This window comes from Lepidothrix coronata, unplaced genomic scaffold (assembly GCF_001604755.1).
Source record: "Lepidothrix coronata isolate B3197 unplaced genomic scaffold, Lepidothrix_coronata-1.0 Scaffold102, whole genome shotgun sequence".
Classification (NCBI taxonomy): domain Eukaryota; kingdom Metazoa; phylum Chordata; class Aves; order Passeriformes; family Pipridae; genus Lepidothrix; species Lepidothrix coronata.
In genome coordinates this window covers 258614-268995 of record NW_016690282.1, presented here as the reverse complement: position 1 = coordinate 268995, position 10382 = coordinate 258614, and the positions used below count along the sequence as shown (strand labels likewise).

At 49.2% G+C, this 10382-nt stretch overlaps 2 protein-coding genes across 2 annotated transcripts in view; one reads left to right on the top strand and one right to left on the bottom strand.

Moving 5' to 3' along the window:
• Positions 1–2812: 2812 nt before the first annotated feature.
• Positions 2813–10007, bottom strand: RPL3 (ribosomal protein L3). Its single transcript, XM_017823347.1, has 10 exons — positions 9885–10007; positions 8727–8919; positions 7970–8138; positions 6947–7082; positions 5558–5744; positions 5041–5201; positions 4762–4863; positions 4175–4270; positions 3598–3717; positions 2813–2918 (listed from the first exon to the last, which is right to left on the bottom strand). The coding sequence occupies exons 1-10, from the start codon at positions 9885–9887 to the stop codon at positions 2874–2876; spliced, it is 1212 nt and encodes a 403-aa protein (XP_017678836.1). The 5' UTR covers positions 9888–10007; the 3' UTR covers positions 2813–2873.
• A 5-nt stretch (positions 10008–10012) lies between these two features.
• The window catches only part of SYNGR1 (synaptogyrin 1), a 25220-nt gene continuing 24850 nt past the window's right edge, over positions 10013–10382 (top strand). The window contains exon 1 of the mRNA XM_017823350.1: positions 10013–10143. Within this exon, the coding sequence (XP_017678839.1) occupies positions 10114–10143 (30 nt within the window). The 5' untranslated portion in view covers positions 10013–10113. The remainder of the gene's footprint in view (positions 10144–10382) is intronic.

The following is a 10382-nucleotide window of genomic DNA, read 5'->3' as shown; positions in this document are numbered from 1 at the left end:
GCAGTGCATGAACCCAGCCACGGCTCCCCCGGGGCACCTTTGTCAGCCGCTCTCCCCCATCAAGCATATTTGAAGTTCCCTGCCTGTCACTGGGATCAAAGGCGGGGGCTGGGGTGGGAGGCAGGGTGTCAGCTGGGCCACTTGTGAAGCTGACTGTGGGAGCCAAGACCTTCAGCTTGAACCCAATTTTTTTCCCCCTCCCAGGCATCCTAACACACTTCTAAGCTCTCCGCTCCAGCATCCCAGCTGCATCTCGTTTCATCTCCAGCAAGGGAAAGAGGCAGTGCTGGAGCCAGATGCTGCTGGAAAAGCGGCCCCCCAACCAGGAGCCCTGGGTCCCAGCCCCTGAGCTGCTGGCAGCTGGGGAGCACCGGGTGCTGGGGGTGAAACCCAGTCCCACTTCCCAGCCGCAGCCCTCCCACCACCAGCTGGGACAGGGCACGTTCCCACGGCACCCAATGTTATTTTGGCAGGGTCAGGGCTGTCCCTGTCCTCCTGTCCTCTCCAGTTGGTCTGTGTCTCACCAGGGTGAAGAATCTTTTCTGACCAGGCTGCAATGTTGTTGGACGTTTTGAAGCAGGGAAGATGAGCTCAAGAAGCACCACCAAGGCATTTATGGAGCTGCAGGGAATGAAATGACAGTGCCGAAGAGTAAAAGCTGAAGGTCATTTAAAAACGTCAGTCATCCTCAACCATTTCTTAGCTCTCAGGAGCTTCTGAACCAGTGTTTGACCTGCAACAATTGCTGCCTATTGCACTGGGGACTGTCCCCAAAACAGAGGAGCAGGAAGGCTGGGGGACAAGGGCTGCAGGGTGGACCCAGGTTTTAGGAGCACAAGGCTTTGCCAAAGCCATCTTGGCATCCCCTGGCTTTGCTCCCCAGCCACGTGGCTTGGCAGGGATATCCCAAATCAAGATCCCAGGAGCTCCCCAGCAAAGTGCCTGGGTGTTATCGTGGGGCTTCAGGGAGCCCTCAGAGGGGCCGAGAGGGCTCACGTAGCCCGGATGACTCAGCCTCGGCTAAGCAGCACTTTTCTCCAGGCCAGTCCCACCAGCAAGCCATCGGGGACAAGTGTCTCACATGCCATCTGCAGAGGGAGGAGCGCCACCTCCTGACGCTGGATGTCCCCAGGATTCCAGGAAACCGCTTTTGTGGGTTTTCTTCCCCCATCCGGTGTTTTATCGATCAGCAACAATCACTTCAAGAATAAACAAACTCAAGTCCAAGACTAGAGTCAAAGACAAAGCAACTCCTCCTTCCAGACATGCCAAGCATCTTCAACAAGGACTTTTCTTCAGGACTGCTTCCATCTACTTAGATGCCAGTTTGACTAAAAATTACCTCCTTTGCCATTGTCACTTCAAAATACAATCAGCACCTCCCCAGTCTCCCCAGAGCTCCCATCACAAGGTGTCGTTTGGTAACATTAGGTGCTTTCACAGATTTTCACCACAGTAGTGCATAGTTTGTCATGGATGCTCACCCCCCAACACATCCATTTATCCTAATAATCCCAATTCCCTTGGATGGTGTGATAGAAGCAACAGTGGCAGACAGGGTTGGCTCAGAGGCATGCTGTTCCTAGCACATACCAGCTCTAAAAACTTGAAAAGCCCACCTAAGGCTCACTAACAGGTAGGGGAGAGACCTCATTCCTCAGAGCTGCCCATAAATCTGCAGCCTCAGGATGGAGAGGTTGGGAATTCCACTTTTCTGCATCAGGGAAATACTAATTCAAGGTTATTCTCTATGTACCCGCTGATTTGAGATTTGTGAGAGGGAAAAAAAAATTTAGCAGGTGAGACCTCTTATTTCACATGGCTGAAATCAGCCAGCAGGTTCATGTGTTAAATGAGGCTGACAGAAAGGCAGCCAGCTTGAGCAGTCACCCAGTCTGGTTTCTAGGGAAACAAGGTAAATGTTTTTCCTCCTTCTTGCCACCTTTTAACTCTTAGAAGGCTCTCATGCATCTCCACAGGAAATAAATCTCTACATCCCACCTTTCTGCACTTCAGTGAAGAGCAAATAGCACAAAGCCAGGTCTGTTTCAGGACTGCACTACACTTCAGTGGGAAGGTCTGGAGTCACTGCCTCAACTGTGGCCACATCTCCAATTATAGTCAGTGAAGGATACACCAAACCATCTATTATTTTGAGTCAGGCAGTGACAACACTAGTGGCACTCACTGCTCTCCCTCCTTCTCAGAGGGTGGGATACAGAAGTCATCCTCCTCCCCATCCAGGCAGGCCTGCTTCCTGTCACCATTCACCAGGTAAAGGATATGGATTCAGGAATAGCCAGTTGCTGAGAATTCCCAATTTGTCACAGTACCTGCTGCCTTTTGCTGCTCTCAGGAATAGCAAAAAATTGCATCTGCAAAACCTGCAGGTTACAACCCCTGTCATACAGACACTGGAAGGTTTCCATGGCAACAAGGGCCAGCCACCTAACTAAAATATAGTGGTTTCAACTGTCTGAAGCAGTTTATTTAAGAACCCATTTGACATGAAGCTCTCCAGCCATCCAGCAGAGGATTAACATGTGAGGTAACACCTCAGTAAGTGCAAACACATTTAGAGCTCCTGCTGCTTTACTTCACACGACCAGAGAAGCCTCGCTCTGCCCCAAAATATTTGCTCTCCAAAACTAGCGATAGCAGCTTCATTCTTATTAGAGGAACCCTGCTACAAGGTGGATATTCATGAACTTGAGCTTTACTTGCTTCTTTGGTTTGGTTGGTCCCACAGGTAGAACCTGCAGTGAGTACCAGACTTGACACAGCAATGTATAAACCAAGAGCCAAAGTTAATCTGTTTAAAATATTTATTTTTTGGTCTGAGAGCACACAGGCCACAGGACCATTCGACCCAATTAAGCCGTCTCCTCTTTTGCAATACGATCCTTCTTGAGTGGTCCCTGAAAAAAAAAAAAAAAAACAACAAAAAACCATGAAAACCAAACTATGTAAACAGCAGTCTGCACCAAAGACATCACATCCCAATTACAATGATGTAATTTCTCTTCCTCTTGCTGCAAAGAAATCAAGGCGAAGAAAAAAAAAAGCCCTCCATGTTGCAACCCACTGTAAACCCTAAGCCCCGTCCCCACGGGCAGAGGTTTCAGCCGCACTGCACCGATCAGATGACTTTGGATGCGCCAGAGCAGCGACGCTGGTGCCACCTGGCGGGGAGGCTCCTGCGCAGGCCCGAGCACAGCACTGCTCCACCCTGACAAGGGCCCCACTCCCAGCTGCTTTCTCCAGTAAGTGACAAACTGGGAATGCCAACCACTGCGAGCACCATCCTCCAGAGCTGCTCTTACAGGTACTGGAGCACTGCTTGTTCCACGCTTCGCCACTGAACAACTTGTGCCCAAACATGGCAACACCCCTCAGACACCAAGTACTGTCATAGGGGAGGTGAGACCCCAGGCCAGCTACAGTTATGGCCAAGTTGACAGGAGGCCTCTTGACTGAAGCGACACACTTTGTTTCACAGAAATTTTGGCCATGTGACAGCCCAAAGGTCAAGCTGTCAGCTGCCATTAGACACAATATCGTGGTATACAACACAAAGGTACCAGGAAGTGCCCTTACCATAAAAGCCTTCTTCTCCTCAGCTGTCTGGAAACGGCCATGACCAAATTTGGAGGTTGTATCAATAAACTTCAAGTCAATCTTCTCCAGGGCCCGGCGTTTGGTCTGCACAAGCAGGGACTACAAAGAGAGATGCCTGGTGAGTATGCAGCAGCATCCTTCCAGACTGCCAGTACTCTTGGCTACTTGTCACCTCTATGTCTAATGCCTCTTCAGTCACTCTGACCTCAGACTTCAGCTGCGACATTGTGCAAGGAGTACTTGACAATTACCTATCCTATCCTGCACCCTTGGCCTCTGAGGTTGGTCAGCTTGCAGCAGGTGAGCCCCAGTCAGGCTGCCAGTGTCCTTATGGTCCTTAAGAATTCTTAAGCCTAAACAATCCTGGACTGAATTAACCAGGGAAAGGACCTCATGCCACTCCCAAGGTCATTACTATGAGGTGGGTTTGGGCACGTGGGGCTTTTCTTTCCAGCAGGCTGTATGATTCCCAACAGCTGCAAACACGCCTGCACCAGAGGCAGTACAGCTCACTTAAGCTGTTCCAGCCCACGTGACAGCAGGTTGCACTACTCACCTTGCGCAGGGTTAGGACCCTCTTCTTGGTCCCCACAACACAGCCCTTCACCATGATGAAATCATTGGTTACTTCACCGTAGTGGACAAAGCCTCCCTGAGCAAGGAGAGAACAGTTAGTGCCTGTACAAAACAGGACCAGTGATCACATCTGTCTACAGTTTGATGTTCTTGTCCCATTTCTGGACCTTGGCCATTCCCACATTTACTGAAATCCTGTTTCCAGTACTGCCTTTCAGTAGTCAAATTTCTTGATAGAGCAATTTATTTGCTGCTGTAAGACTTTTGTTAAGAACAGCAGAAGAAGCTGACAAAACAGCAAAAGCTGCTCTCCTTGCTGAGTTAATTCCTTTTAAATTTACAAGTACAATTCCTAGGTTTGTAACATCTCTGTACTACTGCCACATAAATTCAGTTTGCAAGTTATGCAAGTCAATACTGAGACTGACTAAGCAACAACACCTCCCACAGCAGAGTTTTATCTCAGGAGCTCTTCATTCAGTTATTTTGCAACTTATACCAGGCCCATTTGCCCCTTAGGATTGCAGCTCATAAGAAGACTCTCAGTGCAGAGCTGCAGCAACTCACCAGAGGGTTAATGCTCTTGTCAGACAAGTCATAATCAGTTGATGCATTGTTTTTGATCAGCTTTCCATCCTTGATTTGGTAACCTTGGCCAATCTTGTAGATCTAAAACCGAACAAGAATCTTACAGTTAGTCAACACAACAGACTGTGGTTACTGTCCCCAGGATGACACTCTAACAGAGCAAAACATGCAAAGCAAATCTCTCCACTCCGTTCACTGTCACGGAGCAAGTCACATCAGCCAGCTCTTGTTTCCTCCCAGCAGCTCAGAGACACAAACCTTCTTGTTGATTTCGGTGCGATGGTGGTAGCCCTTCTGCCCAGCCCGGGCCACGGAGAAGGCCACCCGTGCCGGGTGCCAGGCGCCGATGCAGGCCACTTTGCGCAGGCCCCTGTGAGTCTTGCGCGGCAGCTTCTTGGTGTGCCAGCGGCTGGTCACGCCTGCAACGAACCAAAGCAGTGTTGTCAAGCTGTCACCAAACCAGAGTTTAAGCCACCTTTCAAGCTATAGTCCCCAAAAGGAAGCCCAGATTCAGCTTCCCAGGAATTAATTTCCTGGTGAAGCTCCCCCCTGGCTGTCCCTGGGTTGTGTTCTCAGAAGGAAGGCAGCATGGAATGACTCCTCACAGATGTCAGGCGCTGTGCCCAGCGCTCATTCCACGGTCTCATCATTGAACTGTGACAGCAATATGGATCTACCTCTCCAGCCCTTGGCACACATGCTTGTGAAAACTCAAGGCTAGGATTTCATTAAAAACTGTATCCTATCAAAAAGAGAAGAACTTCCACGTGTTTACCTTTATATCCCTTGCCCTTGGTGACTCCAATGACATCTATCATCTCATCCTGGCCAAAGACAGTTGACACAGGCACCTGCTGTTCCAGCTTCTCCCGGGCCCAATCCACTTTCTCTGCAACAGTGCCACCATTCACCTGGATCTCCATCAGGTGAGACTTCTTCTGTCTCAGGGGAAGCAAACGCATCTAGAAAACAGAAAGCATGAAATTCAGCTCCCACTCTTCCAAGATGGACCTTATATTAATAAGTAAAGTACCCTTCTAGTCCTAGCCTAATCGGTTTTTCTTACTATATATATCCTTTTCCAATACAGAAAACTTCAACAAGGCCCTACATCATGGAGAAAGGCTGTGACTGAAATGACAATTCACTGCATCTGGAAGTTATATGCCACCTATAGGACCAGAGTTCTCTAACCCCACAACCACCAACCGAACTCCACCAAGGAAGGACAGGAGACAACAAGGGACAGATTGTTTTAAACTGAAAGAGGATAGATTTAGACTGGATCCAAGACGGAATTTTTTTATTATGAGGGTGGTAAGTCAGTGGCACAGGTTGCCCAGAGAAGCTGTGGATGCACCTTCCCTTAAAAGTGTTCAGTCATCTCTGACAGTGCCCTGAGCAACCTGTCCTAGTGGAAGGTGTCCCTGCCCATGGCAGGGAGGTTGGAACAAGATGATCTGTAAGTTCCCTTGCAACCCAAACCATTCTGTGATAAAGTTTGCCACACCAAAGGCCACTTTGGGTCAGGTCACATTTACAGTTACTTCCACTATATTTAGCACAGAGGGACTGGTGAGAGTATCAACAGCAGCTACAATACTACCTTTGCTGTTTAATGCAGAAAACTAATTCTAATACAATCGGCCATGCCATAACTAGACATCTTTATTGCACTTACAGCAAAAGACTTAACTCCATCTCCCAAGAAAGCCTGGCAGAGTACTGACAGCTGGGGAGACACCACCACACCACTCAGCAGTACACCTCCTCCAGCTGAGCAAGTGTCTCTGAGTGCTTGCAGACAGATTGCAGCCTGAAACAATGCTGAGCACACAAACCCCAGAGGTTAGTGTTCAGCCTGGTTTTATTTGCAGGTGGAATTTAGAAAGTCTGGGTCTACATGGCATCAGGAAAGGACTGAGCCCAAGAAGTTCCTACTACAGTTCAGTTTCTTTTGGACACTCCTTCAGAAGATTGCCAGCGGTTGCCCTCAAGGCTGCTCAAGCATCCTCTGAGCACAGCTCTGTAGAGAATGAATTTGTGTTGCGCTGAACAGTCAGCATCAGGCTGCAGGGGAGGGCAGAAATCTCCCTAGAGATGGATCAAATTTCATTCTTGCTCTCAGCTGTTTCCAGCATACTTCAGTCCTGAACGCACTTACCTGAGTGTGAGCCATGACTCTAATAACCTGGCAGTACTTCTTCATGCTATTGAAATCTTTCTCCAACTGCTTTTTGCCCTCCTCATCTTGCCATTTCTTGCAGTATTTGGTGAAGGCCTTCTTCTTGGACTTGTGCCTTCAGGAGCAGAGCAGAGACAAGGTTTGGCTAAGCCCTTCATCAATCCCCAGGCAACCGGGGATGAGCGGAAGGAGCTGCCACCTTAGCTGGTTTTGGCTCATTGCCAGCTTCTAATGACTTTTCCACTGGCAAGAGGAGCCTGGAGCTCATCAGACAGTGGCAAAATTGCCAAAGCTGAGCGGAGCTGCCGTGAATTCCAAAGCAGATTAACATTCAGAGTACAGAAGACAAAAGACTGTAGAGAGATGTCAAACAATAACAGAAAAAAACCAGACCTTTAAAGCAATTGTGAGGTGACTGCCATCTGCTTCAAAATACCACAATTTCCCCCCCTTGTGTGCCCGACAGCAAGGTCATTACTGAAACACCCTTGAGATCTTTATTGCTCAACTCTGACGTCTTTTCAGGCTGCCAAGTTCATAAACAGGCTGTGAGCTCTAGACACGCTGGAGCCACACTCAGGCAAATGCACATACTTCTAATCACAACAACAGTGCCTGGAACAGCAATCAGAAGTAACACTTGTCTTCCCCTTTCCTGAGAAAACAGGGCTACAGTCAGGACTCGACACTCAACAACAAGCGCCAGAGGCGATTTCCTTATGTCCGCCCGTCGAAGTATCATCACGTGTAGCCTGTTAAGGACATCTCAGGCAAAAACCAGAACTGTCACCCCCATGCTAAGAAGGGCACGAACATCATGCTGTCACCCTCACTAAGAAATCCCTACAGTCTATCATATCATTAGGCCAGTTCATCAAGGCCAAACACTAATTGCTGAAAAGCCTCCTCAAAAAGCTGTACGAGCATCATCTGCAACCCAGCAGAAAAAATAAAAACCACGGCACGAGATGACAGCAACAAGCCAAGGCCCTGCTCTCTTACCAGTTCTTGTAGAAGCGACGCTTACACTCATCACTGATGTGCTCAGCGAAGATGGTCTTGAAGCTACGGAGACCACGGGGAGTCTGCACGTACCCCACGATGCCCACAATGACCATGGGAGGGGTCTCTATTATAGTGACTGCCTCCACCACCTCCTTCTTGTTCACCTCTGAAGGAAGACAGAAATTCAGCACAATTAACACCAGCATCAGCTACTAAACATCACCTGTTCTTTCTCACTCCCAGGCCCTTCATGTTAAAGGTCAAATGGTTCAAGTTCTCTTCACAGAGATGATACAGGTAAAGTAACCAACTCTCAATGGTAATTTAACGCCTTGCAAAAATTAGGGGCTAGCTCAGTAGAAAGGACAGCAAATCCCAACAGGCAAAATGGATGGAAGTGAGTAACTGAACCACATTCAGGACAGGACAATCAGCAAAAAAATGACAAAGGCACTTGACTGATGTCCCTCTATCAAGAAGAGCCATCCTAAGGAGCCTGTTATCCTACAGCTAAACCAAACCAGACCACTGTGCAGCTCAGGAACGGAACCGTTAACCACAGGCTGCCAGACATGGAAGTCTTGCTGCTGGAACAGCACTCACATGGAAGTAGGAGGGGTTTAGGTGCTTCATATGCCACCCGCTCAAGGGCACGGAAGCCAGGGCTAAAATCCAGAGCTGCTACTGAACAGGCCACCTGTCATCATCCATTAACACACGCTCCTCCTCCATTAGGAGGAGCACTGACACGTACTGGACCCAGGCCTGTCGACTTCCCGGACGATGTGGGTCATGCCAGCCTTGTACCCCAGGAAGGCAGTGAGGTGGACAGGCTTGCTGGGATCATCCTTGGGGAAGCTCTTGACTTTGCCCCTGTGCCTGCTGCTGCGCTTGCGGGGCAGAAACCCCAGGGAGCCGTGCCGTGGAGCCGAGAACTTGCGGTGAGACTGCGGAGAGAAAACAAATACTTACTGCTTGTTACAGGGATTCACTTACACCCACTGAAGGGTCAATTCTCTCGCCTGAAAACACGAATATTATGTACACACCAGACAACTCGCATTCTAGAAATTCTTCTCACTATCAGCTGTGTGGCTTCTGAATTCCATCATAAGAATGTAATCCTCATGCCCCAACTATGTCCTTCCTACATTTAACATCGCTTTCCTTACAAGCCTATTTTAAGTCCCACTGTAACTGAGGAACCACAGAAGCTGCAGTTTGGCCACAGCAAGCCACCATAATTTTAGTCCACCCCACAAATCTACAAAACTGAGCACAAAAAACTTCACAACATTTTTCAGCTAATCAGTATAAAAGTAGGTGTTACAGAAGCAATTCCAATTTCAAAAACTTCAATAAAACAGCATTTTAACATCCTCCTTTGAGTCCGTCATTTTGGATGGAAGTGCGGTATTTTTTCCCTTGAATCCCATCCCTGCAGCCTCTCTCTGCAACCTGACCGCCATGTAAGGCTGGGTTTTATCTGGAGAACTCTCAGCCCAAAAAGAAACTATGCATTCAATCTCACATCCAAATTTAAAGTAAATATTGCACCTCTAACTGCGGAGCAAATAATAAGTATGTCTTAATTTAAAAAAATACTCCACACGCGTTACGCCAAGCGAAGCTTACAGCCCCAAAACGACATTACTGTGTGAGCTCTCCAGAGAACCACAACCACCACCCCTTCCCAGGAAAAGAGGCATCAAGGACCCCCCCGGCCGCCCGCGCCCCCTTGGCCTCCCTCCCCGCGGCAACGTCTCGCCCACGCCCCAAAATAAGCCCCGGAGGGCGTCGCGCAGGGCCCAGACGCGCCAGCGGCGGGGCCGTGCGGTGGCCGGGGCCAGGCTGGCGGCGATGCCGGGGGATGGAGTGGGACGGCGCGGCCGTGTCGGGCCCTCTCACCCACCATCTTGTCCCCGCGCCCGCCGGAAGGGCCGCTCCACCCACGCGCCGCCTTTATAAGCGCCCCGCTCCAGATCTCGCGAGAGGGCGGGTGGTGCGCGCGCACTGCTACGGGCGGCGAACGGGGCCAGAAAGGTACGCGGGCGGCGATGCGCGGAAAGACAGAAACATGGAAACGTCTGTTGGGGCTTGTCAAGAACTTCGGTGCCCACGCTCACGGGTCGTAACAGATAATGTGGCACTGGGGTTTAAAAGAGCGCAGGGTAAGGTAGGAACGTAGTAAACCACACGTAAACGTTTTGTGAGAAACAGAAACCCAATCGGGCAATTTCCAATCAGAATTTTATTATATGATAAAAGCAAATTCAGCGCTGGGTGATCAGGGAAGGGGTCCAACAACTCCCAACGCCTGTCACACCCAATGAAGACATTTGTTCTACATTTATTTCCAGCTACTACATGGATATTCATTATACATAAGTATAAACATTACACATTGTTA

Coding starts and splice junctions, on each gene's coding strand:
- RPL3 (XM_017823347.1), bottom strand. Junction 8,139..8,726: donor AGTCGACAGGCCTGGGTCCA/GTACGTGTCAGT, acceptor GTCTTCCTTCAG/AGGTGAACAAGAAGGAGGTG. Junction 5,745..6,946: donor GAGTCATGGCTCACACTCAG/GTAAGTGCGTTC, acceptor TCTGTTTTCTAG/ATGCGTTTGCTTCCCCTGAG.